Genomic DNA, 17,084 nt, shown 5'->3' with positions numbered 1-17,084 from the left:
CGCAAGCGGCGGTCTGTCGTCAAACGTAAACAGCAATTGCACCATGCATGTGAGGTATCACCGCGAAGGTCAGATCGAGGGCAGTAATTTTAGCAGTAGACCTCCTCTGTAAATCTAAAGTGGTAGCCTGTAAAGGCTTTTAAAGGCTTTTAAAAATGTATTTATTTTGTTGCCACTGCACGTTTGTGTGCAATTGTAAAGCATGTCATGTTTGGTATCCATGTACTCGGCCTAAGATCATCTTTTTTATTTCATCAAACATTTGGGCAATATAGTGTGTTTTAGTGCATTAAAATTTAAAAAAGTGTGTTTTTTCCCCAAAAAATGCGTTTGAAAAATCGCTGCGCAAATACTGTGTGAAAAAAAAAAATGAAACACCCACCATTTTAATCTGTAGGGCATTTGCTTTAAAAAAATATATAATGTTTGGGGGTTCAAAGTCATTTTCTTGCAAACATCTCTATGGCCTAAGAAACCGGAAGCTACGAGCATTTTATGACTTAGATTTCGCCGGATGTAAATAGCGCCATTGGGAAATTGGGGAAGCATTTTATCACACCGATCTTGGTGTGGTCAGATACTTTGAGGGCAGAGGAGAGATCTAGGGTCTAATAGACCCCAATTTTTTCAAAAAAGAGTACCTGTCACTACCTATTGCTATTATAGGGGATATTTACATTCCCCGAGATAACAATAAAAATGATTAAAAAAAAAAAAAATGAAAGGAACAGTTTAAAAATAAGATAAAAAAGCAAAAAAATAATAAAGAAAAAAAAAAAAAAAAAAAGCACCCCTGTCGCCCCCTGCTCTTGCGCTAAGGCGAACGCAAGCGGCGGTCTGTCGTCAAACGTAAACAGCAATTGCACCATGCATGTGAGGTATCACCGCGAAGGTCAGATCGAGGGCAGTAATTTTAGCAGTAGACCTCCTCTGTAAATCTAAAGTGGTAGCCTGTAAAGGCTTTTAAAGGCTTTTAAAAATGTATTTATTTTGTTGCCACTGCACGTTTGTGTGCAATTGTAAAGCATGTCATGTTTGGTATCCATGTACTCGGCCTAAGATCATCTTTTTTATTTCATCAAACATTTGGGCAATATAGTGTGTTTTAGTGCATTAAAATTTAAAAAAGTGTGTTTTTTCCCCAAAAAATGCGTTTGAAAAATCGCTGCGCAAATACTGTGTGAAAAAAAAAATGAAACACCCACCATTTTAATCTGTAGGGCATTTGCTTTAAAAAAATATATAATGTTTGGGGGTTCAAAGTCATTTTCTTGCAAAAAAAAATAACTTTTTCATGTAATCAAAAAGTGTCAGAAAGGGCTTTGTCTTCAAGTGGTTAGAAGAGTGGGTGATGTGTGACATAAGCTTCTAAATGTTGTGCATAAAATGCCAGGACAGTTCAAAACCCCCCCAAATGACCCCATTTTGGAAAGTAGACACCCCAAGCTATTTGCTGAGAGGCATGTCGAATCCATGGAATATTTTATATTGCGACACAAGTTGCGGGAAAGAGACAAATTTTTTTTTTTTTGCACAAAGTTGTCACTAAATGATATATTGCTCAAACATGCCATGGGAATATGTGAAATTACACCCCAAAATACATTCTTCTGCTTCTCCTGAGTACGGGGATACCACATGTGTGAGACTTTTTGGGAGCCTAGCCGCGCACGGGACCCCGAAAACCAAGCACCGCCTTCAGGCTTTCTAAGGGCGTGAATTTTTGATTTCACTCTTCACTGCCTATCACAGTTTCGGAGGCCATGGAATGCCCAGGTGGCATAAACCCCCCCCAAATGACCCCATTTTGGAAAGTAGACACCCCAAGCTATTTGCTGAGAGGTATAGTGAGTATTTTGCAGACCTCACTTTTTGTCACAAAGTTTTGAAAATTGAAAAAAGAAAAAAAAAAATGTTTTTTCTTGTCTTTCTTCATTTTCAAAAACAAATGAGAGCTGCAAAATACTCACCATGGCTTGGGGTGTCTACTTTCCAAAATGGGGTCATTTGGGGGGGTTTTGTGCCACCTGGGCATTCCATGGCCTCCTTAACGGTGATAGGCAGTAAAGAGTAAAATCAAAAATTCACGCCCTTAAAAACGCTGAAGGCGGTGATTGGTTTTCGGGGCCCCGCACGCGGCTAGGCTCCCAAAAAGTCCCACACATGTGGTATCCCCATACTCAGGAGAAGCAGCAGAATGTATTTTGGGGTGCAATTCCACATATGCCCATGGCCTGTGAGCAATATATCATTTAGTGACAACTTTGTGAAAAAAAAAAAATGTGTCACTTTCCCGCAACTTGTGTCAAAATATAAAATATTCCATGGACTCAATATGCCTCTCAGCAAATAGCTTGGGGTGTCTACTTTCCAAAATGGGGTCATTTGGGGGGGGGGTTTGTGCCACCTGGGCATTCCATGGCCTCCGAAACTGTGATAGGCAGTGAAGAGTGAAATCAAAAATTTACACCCTTAGAAATCCTGAAGGCGGTGATTGGTTTTCGGGGTCCCGTACGCGGCTAGGCTCCCAAAAAGTCCCACACATGTGGTATCCCCGTACTCAGGAGAAGCAGCTGAATGTATTTTGGGGTGCAATTTCACATAGGCCCATGGCCTGTGTGAGCAATATATCATTTAGTGACAACTTTTTGTAATTTTTTTTTTTTTTTGTCATTATTCAATCACTTGGGACAAAAAAAATAAATATTCAATGGGTTCAACATGCCTCTCAGCAATTTCAAAATGGGGTCATTTGGGGGGGTTTTGTACTGCCCTGCCATTTTAGCACCTCAAGAAATGACATAGGCAGTCATAAACTAAAAGCTGTGTAAATTCCAGAAAATGTACCCTAGTTTGTAGACGCTATAACTTTTGCGCAAACCAATAAATATACGCTTATTGACATTTTTTTTACCAAAGACATGTGGCCGAATACATTTTGGCCTAAATGTATGACTAAAATTGAGTTTATTGGATTTTTTTTATAACAAAAAGTAGAAAATATCATTTTTTTTCAAAATTTTCGGTCTTTTTCCATTTATAGCGCAAAAAATAAAAACCGCAGAGGTGATCAAATACCATCAAAAGAAAGCTCTATTTGTGGGAAGAAAAGGACGCAAATTTTGTTTGGGTACAGCATTGCATGACCGCGCAATTAGCAGTTAAAGCGACGCAGTGCCAAATTGGAAAAAGACCTCTGGTCCTTAGGCAGCATAATGGTCCGGGGCTCAAGTGGTTAATGGATGAGTATTGCTGAGTATGGATGGATGGATGAGTATTGCTGAGTATGGATGGATGGATGAGTATTGCTGAGTATGGATGGATGGATAAGTATTGCTGAGTATGGATGAGTATTGCTGAGGATGGATGGATGGATAAGTATTACTGAGTATGAATGGATGGATGAGTATTGCAGAGTATGGATTTGTATGGGTGAGTATGTATGAGTATTGCTGAGCATGGATGAGTATGGATGGCTGAGCATGGATAGATGGATGAGTACTGCCGAGGATGGATGGATAAGTATTGCTGAGGATGGATGGATGAGTATTGCTGAGGATGGATAGATGAGTATTGCTGAGGATGGATGAGTAACGGATGAGTAATGCTGAGGATGGAGGAGTAATGGATGCATAGGCGTGCGCACAGGGTGTGCCAGGTGTGCCTGGGCACACCCTAATTGCCTTGTGTGCTGCATATTCCCCCCTGTTTTGACCACTGATATTTCATCCCCCCAAAAAAATGTTACACAAGGCCAAAAATTTTGGGAAAAGAAAATTAACTAAATTACACTGTCCACTGCCCTACTGACACCATCAGTACATATACACATGCATATGTATTTGAGCTTTGGGGTGCACACCCTAATGCAAGAGGCTGCGCACACCTATGAATGGATGAGTAATGCTGAGGATGGATGAGTAATGGATGAGTAATGCTGAGGATGGATGAGTAATACTGAGGATGGATGAGTAATGTTGAGGATGGCTGATCATGGATGGATAGATGGCTGGATGAGTGCAGGAATGTGCACAGAACAGCGCAGTGGGCAGTACACATCCAGCCCACAGCGCTGCAGCACTTGATCTCTCCTCTCTGTACGATCTGTACAGAGAGGGGAGAGAGGAACCGGACGTGACGCCGGTTTGTTTGCAAGTGATCACTCTATCATTTGACTTTCAGCGGCCATTTACTGTGATCCCGTGATGCCCCGGGTCCTCTGGACCCGGTAGTCACGGATATGCCCGGGTGCGCGCCCCAGGAGCAAGATTCTGGGAGGACGTCCATGGACGCCCTCCCAGAATAAGCCGACTGCGCTGCAGCCGTATTTCGGCTATGGCCTGGTCGGCATGTGGTTAAGCAGCTTCACAGTAGACAGCTGTCTAACAACCAGTGACGTTCAGTGGGCGGAGCCTGATGGGGAAGCTAAGACACTAGTTCAACTTCAGATCAGCTCTCTCCTTGTGAATGACAGCAGGCAGAGGGCAGATTCTATAGCCAATAGCAGGCTGTCTACTGGTAAAGAATACGCTCACTGCCTGCTGTCAATTGCAAGGGGCGTGAACCTGATGGGGAACTTGTGCTTGTGAATCGCCATCACGCTCTGTTCACCCAGCCACAAAACTCTCCGCTGCTCCGCTGTCTGTGTGACAGTTGCACTGACAGGGGGAAGCACAGTTGCACTGAGGACAGAGTGTCTGTATTGACTGCCCATAATGCTCTGTGACAGTGAGTGAACCCAGTATAGACATGTGCAATTTGTTTTGTTCTAAATTCGTTTTTGTAACAAATTTCAACAAATTTGTTAATTTGGAAATATCCGAACAAAAACCCGAAATTCGAAAATCCGAAAACCCAAAAATTTGAAAATCTGAAATAATAACTAACTAATAATAACTTAGCTATTACTAACTATTAAATTATATTGAATTGGAATTTTCTTTCAAATTTGGCTGTTAGTGAATGTAACGAATACGAATTTATCCGAAGTTACAAATTATGCAAAATAATGAATGCCGTATCTAAACGAATAGAACGTAACAAATTAATAATAAAAAACAACAATAATAATAATTAAAAATGTTTTATTATTATTATTTATTATTAAATTGTTCTGTTCCATTCGTTTAGATGCGGCATTCGTTATTTCGGATAATTCGTAACTTTGGTTAAATTCCTATTCGTTACGTTCACTAACAGCCAAATTTGAAAGGAAATTCCAATACCTATAATTTAATAGTTAGTTATTATTAGTTATTTAGTTAGTTATTCTTTAGATCTTTTATCTTTTATATGCCATTTAATTTAAACTTAATATGGTGGATAGAATCCAGGGTTAGAAGGTTCTAAACTTTTCAGTTTCAATTGCTTCTTACTGTATGCCCAGCACCCCTCTGCGTGGATCTGTGAGTATCCCTAAAATGTAAGTTACAAACTTGTTGCTAGGTGTAATTTTCATCTAAGACACTTTGATATTATTTGTGTTGTTTTATATAAATTGTGTCTTAATGTGCGGTGTAATTTTTTTTTTTTGAAGAATGACATCACATCACAGAAGACATCTACACTGACCCCCGATACATACATTGATCCCCCTGACACCTACACTGACCCCTCGACAACTACACTGACCCCGACACCTACACTGGCCCCCCCCTGACACCTACATTGACCCCCCTGACACATACACTGACCCCCCTGACACATACATTGATCCCCATGACACCTACATTGACCCCCCCGACACCAACATTGATCCCCGACACATACATTGACCCCCCTGACACATACACTGACTCCGACACCTACATTGACCCCCTGACACCTACATTGACCCCCCTTGACGCCTACATTGACCCCCCTGATACATAAACTGACCCCCCTGACACCTACATTGACCCCCCTGACACATACATTGATCCCCCCTGACACCTACATTGACCCCCTAAACACCTACATTGACCCCCATGACACATACATTGATCCCCCCTGACACATACACTGACTCCCCCTGACACATACACTGACCCCCCTGACACATACACTGACCCCCCTGACACATACACTGACCCCCCTTGACACATACATTGACTCCCCTGACACATATATTGATCCCCCTGACACATACGCTGACCCCCCCTTGTGACAGGTGACCTCTTGACACTCCTGCAGCTCAGCCTTACCTGTGTAGTGTAGCCCATCTCATCCATGACCACTTCGAGACAACAGGCTGCACGCACCAGGGAGAGAGAGCCAGGATAGATTTACACAGAGATTTACACAGATGGAGCGGGGATCTCCCAGTGCCCAGCGCGGCCGCAGTGTCATTCCCGCCTCCTCATGGACCCGGCAGCGCCTATGATGGACATCACACATCCCGCAGTCTTGGCATTGGACCAGTAGGACATCCACCATAGTAGCTGGGTCCTGCAGGCGGGACTTTTTGTACTTCACTCGGCTGCGCTGGATAAGCGGGAGATCGCTCCCTGTTGCCTGTGTAAACAACTCAGGGCTAATAATGAATTTAGCAATATCGAGACCTGGGGATTTTTGGGGGCACACTCGGGGCTCCAGGCCCTGTCAGCCCCCCCTCCCGATGCCACTACATAGTGCAACATTTCGGAGCTACGCAGGACCCTTTCGTCAGGCACTTGAAGGGGTCCTGCGTGGCTCCGAAACGTTGCACTATTCTTCAATAAAAATTGAGACGTAATTGATGATCCTTGGTGTGCTGGCAAATATATACATTTGATCTGTGATGTTTCTAGTTCCAGCTGGTTGTTTCTACAGCACCTGCTACTCCTAAAGCCTTATCCAGGAAAGTGTGCAATGAGAATATCGATACTACTTTATGTGTGGTGCGTGATGCTTTTTTTTTTTTCTTTTAACGGGGCTACATCTGCATTTCATTTTATAATTTTTTTTTTTATGAAAAATGATTATAAATGTTCTCATTCTGATAGAAAAGGAACACTGAGTTTTACATTTGAAACATAGTACAAAGGATAAGGATATGCAGCAATCCGTGGAACCAAGCAAAAATATTTTTTCAGTCTTTTGATTACACTAAGCTGCTGAATGCTAATTTTGATTGTTAGCTTGTTACTGCATGTTGATGACCTGATGCATGGCTCTAAAATGAAGATACAGTAACTTAGATAAAGGAGATAAAACACCTTAGAAAAAAAAATGATATATACAGTACATATACATTAATGCTTACAAAATTGTAATAGTTTCACAATTATCATTTTTCTGTGGAGATAGAACTGCAATTTCCCAAAAGAGAAAATGCTTAAGAGCCTGAAGAACATTAAATGAGACAGGTCTGCTCTATGTCCCAAGGCAACATAAAGCCTTAATATGGTTCTCATTATAAGTCTGACAAACCTGTCAGACCCCCTAATTTTTTATGTAGAACTTTGAGATATTAGCCATTGAAAAAATCTGGGTCACAGATCATCTAATTGAAATTGCACATTACAAGACCACAAATTGGAAATTCTGTAAAGAAAATCTTTATATTATATGTGGGTGTCTGGTTCTGATCTTGCTGCACCCACTTTATTTAGTATTTGCTTTGTTGGAAATATAGCAAATATAACCAATTAAACAAAAATATAATTAGTTTGTAAATGTACATGTCAATAAATTGGTTTAAATACAGCATATCTAAACCCAAGAATAAAATCAGCTGAACTCCGGACCTTCAGAGCCCGTGCCGGATGTCATCGTACCCCTGGCCACTCATGTAGCGGGATGCCGCGAACCCAAAAGAAGGACCAGGGGAAGATGTCAGCCGTCTCAGTGGTGACATCGCGGCTCTGGAGGGCTTTGTTCTAAGGCAAGTTTATCATAATGTGCTAGTATGCATACTAGCACATTATGACATTGCCTTGCAGGGATTTTTTTTTAATTACCAGTGGTTTACAACCACTTTAACCTCAATCATTCTGGAGCCTGCAAAAGCTGTGTTTGAGCTCAATCTGATTAATCAATGCATGTGCAATGAAAAGATAATGATGCAGCGCACTTCTGGGTCCCAACAATGCTGGGTGGAGAAAGCATTTGTATTGTGGCTTTATAGCATTGTCATGCCAGAGGCAGTAGTAGAAATATTAATGGAAGGATTACCAAGTAGTTTGTGGATTTTACATGAGGATAAAAAAAGAAATATTATGTACTATCAGATTAACCTTAAAGCGCAACTTTGAATAATAAAACATTTTTTTTCTGCCAGTACCTTATACAGCCCACTGTTTCTTGTCTGGTAAAAAGCCTAGGCTTATGACATAACGCACAGCTCTTTCTCTCGCTCTTGTGAGAGTTTGCCAGGAAGGGAGGGGGGATGTGTCATAAGAGGGCTAATGAGAGCTGCAGAGCTGGAGGTATGTCTGTGTAAATCCAGGAAGTGAACAGACAGAAGCTTCAGCTGCCCACAGTTAAAATGGTTGCAGCCAGACTCAGTGTAGGGAGATTTCTGCAGCATATTTGGCAAGTACAGAATCACAGTATATATGAAATAATATGCAAAAGGATTGGAGGGAAGCTTCAGGATGGCAAAGATGTTTTTATGACAAATTATGTGAGCAGACTGCAGTTCCACAGCTGAACAGCTATCGTGAACAGCAGTGAGCAACTGGCATACCTGAGCCGCGCAGAGTCACTCCTCACATATCTGGGGGGACCTCATTCCGAAGTGGTGGGCTGTGTGTGGCAACAAGGAAAGACACTGGGAGCCTGGATCAGCTGATTAGCCTCAACTACACACCACTGTCATCTACATCCAAGCTGTCATTGAGACACGTAATTATTCTCTGCACAAGCAGACTAAACTGAGCTGCCTATCCTTTTTTGTGTTTATCGTGTATTTGATAAAATGTTCACCATTCATTTTTGCTCCTATCATGGGAACTTGACATGTTCTTTGAGCTACAACCCATGATCTATGTTTATCTTCTATCCCTTGAACCTACTAGATGGCAGCGTTTATGGATTTCAAATAATAGCATCACACATCTTCCCAGCACAGTTCCTCACCACGGATGATCTTCCCTGCCATAGACTGTAGTCCTCCAGAGTTTTGATTTATGCAGCGGTGCTGCACTCTCCATATACAAATATTGACCTTCAGGACTGCCTGGTTCGGTGGTGTCACCCACTGCATCGCATATTGCCCCAGTTGCAGTGCATTGAAAGGGTTTGAATGTGGATGCATGTTTGGTGTCTAGACGCTCTGTTTGTTTTTTCAGACAACATTGTCCTTTAGATGGTGTAAGATGTAGGAATCTCAATTTTACGCTTTTTGTATCTATTTTGTATTATCATTTTTTCAATACATTTCTATTTTGATTAATGGTTTGGTTATCTAGATACTATTTGCCTGTGGCTCTCTATGTGGCACTTTGCACCACACCCTTCTTTTTGGTATAGTGTTTTTCTTTTACATCCACTTTAGGTACATACAGGCAGTTACAAACAAGATAGGGTCTTTGTTTGTTCTTAAGTTGAATCTGTTTGTAAGTCGGAACAGGTTTTAAGTGTAGCTCCAGCCAAAAAAACATATTTTTAAGCTTTTTGGATAGCATTGGGAAGGGTTAACACCCCTGTAACATTTGTTTTTCTGTCTGTGCCCCTGTTCAGAAGATTTCACCTCACTTTTTGTGCCAATGACAATTGGATTTTGAAAATTGTGGGTTGTTGTGGAAACAAGCCTAGGTGATAAAGCTTCAGTGGAGGTACCTTTTTCCCATAATAACTCTAATGCTCCGTACATGCGGTCGGATTTGTTCGACGGGACCTTGTTGTCGGAAATTCCTACCGTGTGTAGGCTCCATCACACATTTTCCATAGGAATTTCCGTCACACAAAATTTGAGATCTGGATCTCAAATTTTCCGACGACAAAATCCGTTGTCATAAATTCCGATCGTGTGTACACAATTCCAATGCACAAAGTTCCACGCATGCTTGGAATAAAGCAGTAGAGCCGCACCGGCTATTGAACTTCATTTTTCTCGGCTCGTCGTACATGTTGTACGTCACCGCGTTTTTGAACGGAATTTCTGACCAACTTTGTGTGACCGTGTGTATGCAAGACAAGTTTGACCCAACATCCGTCAGAAAAAATCCATGGATTTTATTGTCGGAATGTCCAATCAACGTCCGATCGTGTGTACGGGGCATTACAGGAGAGAATTTCCCTTCCTAGGGGTAGATTTCCTCTCACTTCCTGTTGTCTCCCACCGTTTGCAAGTAGGAGTTGTTTGTAAGGCAGATGTTTGAAACTAGGGGACCACCTGTTTGTGGTAAAATGCTAAATCTGCATAGGTATCCCGGTCCTGCCAATGACAGCAAATCACAGCCGCTGGAGGTGCTCACAGGGCTGGAGGAGATGTAGAGGTGGTCCGCCCACAAGCTGTCATCACTTCTGCACTATACCCGCAGGGGTCCCGGAATTTCTCCTCCAGCCCTGTGAGCACCTCCAGCGGCTGTGATTTTCTATTATCGGCAGGACTGAGACACTTGGCACATTTTGCATTTAACCAGATATATACTTAATATGAGTGCTAACATTTGTAATAAACTGCCCACTAGAAGGCACCTCTCATTTTCTATACACACCCACACACACAGGAGCAGTGGGGGAAATCGCATGTGATTCAGACAGGAACCGCATTCCTCTTCAAATCGCATGCTATTCTTTGCAGTGCGATTTGCGCCCATTTATTTTGTATTGACACAAATCGCACTGCAAAGTATCAGTACTCAGTCTCAACGAGTACTTGACCGAAAATATCAGTACTAGTACTCGTTGATAAAAAACAACTATAGGTGCAATCCTAGTTCAAGATATTGATTACAGTGTATTTTACGTAAAATTGTTACACCTTTTATTGAATGTACTTTCTATCTATGCTAATTTACTGGTCTAATAGACTTGTGCACAAAACAAAATCCTACAAACATTTTTTTTTATTCTAGTTGTTTTCACACATAATAAAATAAAGCTTTTATTATGCAAACAAGGAGTTCATGTTCCTGAATAAGAATGTGGTCTGCTAGGTCAGGAAGTAGATGACAGCTAACATACTTGGGATATCTCTTTAGTAAGTTGTATTTTCTTTTAAACAAAATTGGGAAATATACCTAACCCACCACATCCCAAGATAAGCGTCACTGTCATCAGCCATGCTTACATCAAGAAAACCAAAACTGTTTTTCAACACATCCTTCAGAACATCAGTTTTACAGAAATCTGTTGAAACAACAACTTAGTGCCGGTTCACACAGGGGCAACCTGACTTACAGTGCCACTTTGTAAGGTGATTTGGAGGCGACTTCAGCGCGACTTTACGCAACTTACAACGCGACTTAAAGTTGCCTCGAGGACAGGTGACTTTGGCTGTGGCCAATGACAGAATAATCAGCTCTGTAGGAGGGGGTTGCCTGGGTAAACGTGGGAAGTACCTGGGTAAATTATTTTCTTTTTCCTGTAAAGTTGCTTCAATATAGATGGAGATCCGACTTGGAGGCAACTTCCATTGACATCTATGGGTACAAGTTGCCTAGAAGTCGCCTTGAAGTAGTACAGGAATCTTTTCTACTGAAGCAACCTCAGTAGTGTACATTAAGACGACTCTCATTCACTTCAATGGAATTTCTTTTGTCCAGGTTACCTTGGGGTAACTTGAGGTCTGACAAGTCGGATCCCAAGTCGCTGTAGTGTGAACCGGCACTAATTTAGAAAAATATTATTGGGGAATTTTTAGGGTGCTTACTTTCTGCCCCCAAATCCTAAAATATGTTCACAGTTCACAACGCCAAATACAAAATAAACTTTGAAGAACATACAATTGTTTAGTTTCATAGAGTCTACCATTGCAGCACCTTCCTTAAAAATATTGGTAGCTTAGCTGTACTGCTTTCTACAGCATTGACCTGGACATGTATGCAGGTCAGGAGTGTCCTGAATTTACATACATGCTTGCTTCAGGTTAGTATCTTCAGATGGAATGAGGCCATTAGATCAGCATGACAGTCAAACAACTAGTATCCTTAGTAGAGTGTCAAAGATGGCAGCCCCTATATCAGTACAGACTTTCCATTATATAACAATGAAAATATTGTAGATGCAAAATAAGCCCATGTAAGGAATCCAAATCACCTCATAGTAACAGCCACTAGGCAGATGATAGCTAGCTTATGAAAACCCAAAGCTTGAGCTTTGCAGAGGTTAAAGGCAGACTTCAAGGTTTTTATGTGTATGTTCTCCTATACCATATTGCACTTCAAAACCTTTGAACTATATCAGGTAGGGCTAAAAGGGCCAATAAAGGAACTTTTAGTTTAGCCAGCCCCCTCACTATATATAGGGTAAACAGAGTAGCCATAGTGTCAGTGAATTGAAAGCTGTTTCAGAAAAAGCATAGGAAAAGCTGACAAACTACAGAAGGAGAAATTTGGGTCTGTTAGGAAACTGTACTTAAATTCTGATTGCTACCTCTTTGATCAATCTCCTGTTTGCTGTCACTTTTAGCTGCTAACCTATCCTTATCAAACTTTTTTTTTTCTATTTTACGACAAGGCTTTCTTTAAAAAAAGTATTTTGTTTCAGGTGTTGGTATTTTAGGGGCTTTCATTTATTTGGGAGGTATTTTGTTGTTTATTTTGTTGATAGGGCCTTTATTTCATTTTAGGCATGTCAATTGCTCTCCAAAATTGTCGTGTTGCTAGCCAATTTTACACCACTGTATTATATGTTTCTTAGATTTTGTAGTAAAGCCCCAGCCTGTGCTGTTTGTCTCTAATAAAGTTGGGCCTAGCCTTGCTATTTGAAACTGTCCTGCTGCACGCCAGTTTTACGCTGCTGTGTCATCTGTGGTCTGTTAAAATAGAAGTCCACCCTAACACTAAAATCCCTGCATCTACAGACATCCACGATCTAACACTAACCTCTCTAACCCTGTAAAGAAGAAATCAGTATACATACCTTTTTTGAAGCTGATCCGACCTGATCCCACACTGAGCTGTCAGCTGCGGCTTTGGTGTGTAGGCCGTGCAGAGGACACATCCAACAACGGAAGCCCCATAGTAAGTTTATGGGAGACGACACCCCCCCTTCATTTCACAGCCGTTGTCTGCTGTGTCCTCTGCAGAGCTTCCGTCGCTGGAGATCGGACTGGATCGGCTTCAAAAAAAGTATGCATAGCGAATTTCTTCTTTACGGGGCTAAATAGATTAGTGTTAGATTGTGAATGTCTGTAGATGCAGGGATTCTAGTGTTAGGGTGGACTTACTTCTGCGGATATTCTGCGGCTGTCTAAGCCCGGAAGTGGCTGCAGATACCTGTATTAGACAGGTATCTGCACCCCCTCCCCCCTGAAAGGTGCCAATTGTGGCACCGGAGGGGGGGAGGAATCCGATGAGTGGAAGTTCCACTTTAGGGTGGAACTCCGCTTTAAAGTGAGTTTGACAGAAATTGGTCAGTGACAGGACAGTTTTGCATCAGAGAACATGAACAGCCACAGTGAACTACTGGCCAATTACTGTTTGCTGTTTTTTTACCAATGATGAAAAATAAATGTTCGCTGGTAGAGCTGCCTGAAAAAAAAAAACTGTTTTTTAAAACTAAAGTTAACCAAGATAATTGTAAATAAAAAAAAAAGAATGTTTTCAAGCAAAATATGTGCCGCCAGTATAAGTGGTCAGAGACTGTCTGTGAAAATCATACTGTTTTTTAAAACCATGTACAGTTTTAAGGCCTTCCTTAAATTTGTTATGTAAAGGATTTACTGAATGTATTTTTAGTGTCGCCCTTGAAAAGATCTTTTCCCTGCTGTACGGTAATAATAAAAAAAAATTGGATCAGTAAATGTCCCCTTATGGCAGTGCCCAGCTTGCTGTCTTCCTGTCCTTTTTTAAACAATAATTTGCCTATTAGCCCTAAAAATAAGCCAGATTTTAACATCAAAGTTTGCCTCCCATAGACTTCAATGGGATTTGTCTCTAGGTTTGGGTTCGCTGAATTATGAACAAGAGTCGCAAAACCCTTGGCAAATCTAACCCTGCCAGATTCTGCCATCATTATCAATGAATAGTTTTAAAAAAGCACCCTTTATATTTAAGTGCACTTACGTTCCACAAAGTAAGAGCTGGCATCAATCTTCCAGACTATCTGCCCCCTGTGAGAGCCATTCACACCACGGTTCTTGTAATCCAGAAAATTTTCAGACAGCACTTCATCTGCAAATAAGGTTTAGAAAGTTTAATGAGAAACACAAAGTACTTGAAAAGCATATCTAAACCCAAGAACAAAGATGTAATATACTGTAACTTAACAGTCTTTGGATGTGGGGGCTAAAGGTTCTTTTTTTCAGAAAAGTACCTGCTTATCCTGCCAAAAATCCAGTGTCTTAGTAACTTCACCTGTACTAAATTGAAATCTCAATGTTATCAACTTTCTTAGTTCTTTTTAGTGAACTACAGATCACCTCCCCATATGCTGCGGAGGCAGGAAGAGGAAGGTGTTTGTAGTTGAAATCAGGAGAGCAGCCTAGGTTGACAATGCTGCTCCCTCATTGATAGAGTAAAATTAGTTAGCTTTGTCCTCCTAGGACAAAAAGTGTGTTATTTGCAAGATCACCAGGTGAAAATCAAGAAATGCAAGCAAAAAAATGTCCAACCACCACATCTAAGGATTACTAAGTTGCACCCAATACATCTGTGAATGAAATTGTATGGAATAGCTGGCTCTTTTAGTAAGGCACAGCGTAAAATGGAAGGGCAGTAATCCTTAGTAGGGATGAGCCCGATGTTCGCCGAATGTAGAATATTATGGGGCGTTCACGGGAAATTTGAGCACCCGCGGAACGCCCCATAATGAACTGCGGGATCGTCAATGCACTGCGAGATCGCAGTGTATTGACGGCTGCTGACTGGCCAAAGCTTGAACCAAAACCTGCATGCTTTGGCCAATCACAGCGCGCTCTGCTGTGAGAGCCATGAATGGCCAAAGGCATGGTGCCTTTGGCCAATCATGGTTTAGGGGGCTAAGTCCACGCCCCACACTATGTAAGACCTTTGGGTCTGGTATGGATATTAGGGGAACCCCGCGCCAAAATAAAAAAAAATGGCGTGGGGTTCCTCCCCCGAAATCCATACCAGACCCTGATCCGAGCACACAACCTGGCAGGCTGCAGGAAAAGGGGGGATCTAGAGAGCCCCCCCTTGAACTGTACCAGGCCACATGCCCTCAACATGGGGAGGGTGCTTTGGGGTCCCCCCAAAACACCTTCTCCCCATGTTGATGGGAACAAGGGCCTCATCCCCACAACCCTTGCCCGGTGGTTGTGGGGGTCTGCGGGCGGGGGGGCTTATCGGAATCTGGGGGCCCCCAGATCCCACCCTCCCTCTATGTGAACGGGTATCGGGTACATTGTACCCCTACTCATTCACCAAAAAAAGTGTCAAAAAAGTAAAAATGACAGGAGACAGTTTTGGACAAGTCCTTTATTAAAAAATAAAAAAATAAAAAGTGTCCATTCATCTTCAATCACAGCGCCGACGGACCCGAGAAAAAAAAAAAAGAGAACGGAAAAACTCCACCTTGATGGGAGGGGTCCCCACGACTGCAGCCTTTTCAGGATGACAGCTGTTATATAGCTGAGGACGGGCCAACCGGTGATGTAAATGGGTGACCCCACCCTTGCCTATATAACAGCTGTCAAAGCAAAAACACAGCAGTCACGGGGATGCCTCCCATGGAGGCAGAGTTTTTCAGTTTTTTTTTTTTCTCGGGCACGTCGGACACTGTGATTTAAGATGAATGGACATTGCAGGACACTTTTAAAAAAAAACAAATTTTAATAAAGGACCTGTCCAAAACTTTCTCCTGTCATTTTTACTTTTTTGACACTTTTTTGGTGAATGAGTAGGGGTACAATGTACCCGATACCCATTCACATGGGGGGGGGGGCGGCCGGGATCTGGGGGCCCCCTTATTAAAGGGGGCTTCCATATTCCGATAAGCCCCCTGCCCGCAGACCCCCACAACCACCGGGCAAGGGTTGTGGGGATGAGACCCCAAAGCACCCTCCCTGTTTTGAGGACATGTGGCCTGGTATGGTTTAGGAGGGGGGCCGCTCTCTCATCCCCTTTTCCTGCTGCCAGCCAGGTTGCGTGTTCGGATAAGGGTCTGGTATGGATTTTGGGGGGCCCCCCGTGTCATTTTTTTTATATTGGTGCGGGATTCCCCTTAAAATCCATACCAGATCTGAAAGGATTTTGGGGGGGACCCCCAGTCAATTTTTTTTTTTAATTTTGATGTGGGGTTCCCCTTAATATACATACCAGAACCAGAGGGCCTGGTAATGGACTGGGGGGGGGGGAGACTCACGCCGTTTGTTACATTACAGCCGCAAGTAGTTTTAAATGACATTTTTTCCTTTAGAAATATAATTTTGCTGTGGTACTGTTATGAACATGGGTAAGATGCGCTACTTTACAGGCACGATATTTGAAGAAATATTTCGTTTTTATTGTTTCACTTTATCACTGCTCCCAAAAAAAAGGCAGTTTTTAAAACTTTTTTTTGCATTGATACATGTCCCCTGGGGCAGTACCCGGGTCCTCAAACACTTTTTATGGCAATAAACTTGCATACAAGCCTTTTAAAATTAGCACATTTGATTTTTCACGTTGGTCTCCCATAGACTTTAACGGTGTTTGCAAGTTCGCACAAATTTTTTGCCTGTTCGCATGTTCTGCTGCGAACCGAACCGGGGTGTTCGGCTCATCCCTAATCCTTAGTAAGCAATCAGAATTCCACTTAATATAACTGAAATCTGGTTGTCATTGAATGCAAGATGTTGCATGTCTTTTGCTATTGTTAATCCTGTTCTGCTGAGAAAACCCTTTGGTGAATCCATCTTCCAGGTGCAATAGATATTTCAAGCTAGTAAAAGCATAAATAAAAGTACAAAAAGCTACATAAGTTATGATGCTGATATGGCACTTTACGAGCCAATGCTATTCATACCTTCAATAGCTGTATATGTCAATTATAGCTTACTGGCTAAACAGCAC

General features: G+C 42.0%; 1 protein-coding gene across 3 annotated transcripts in view; it reads right to left on the bottom strand.

Annotated features, from left to right (window-relative positions):
- The window catches only part of HECW1 (HECT, C2 and WW domain containing E3 ubiquitin protein ligase 1), a 415,705-nt gene that overhangs the window by 179,314 nt on the left and 219,307 nt on the right, over nucleotides 1–17,084 (bottom strand). For all 3 annotated transcript variants that reach the window (XM_073630548.1, XM_073630547.1, XM_073630550.1), the window contains one exon: nucleotides 14,136–14,243. In XM_073630548.1, the coding sequence (XP_073486649.1) occupies nucleotides 14,136–14,243 (108 nt within the window). The remainder of the gene's footprint in view (nucleotides 1–14,135; nucleotides 14,244–17,084) is intronic.

Source organism: Aquarana catesbeiana, linkage group LG05, assembly GCF_042186555.1.
Source record: "Aquarana catesbeiana isolate 2022-GZ linkage group LG05, ASM4218655v1, whole genome shotgun sequence".
Classification (NCBI taxonomy): Eukaryota; Metazoa; Chordata; class Amphibia; order Anura; family Ranidae; genus Aquarana; species Aquarana catesbeiana.
Note: the sequence above shows the minus strand (reverse complement) of the source record. Positions and strands in the feature narration are given on the sequence as shown.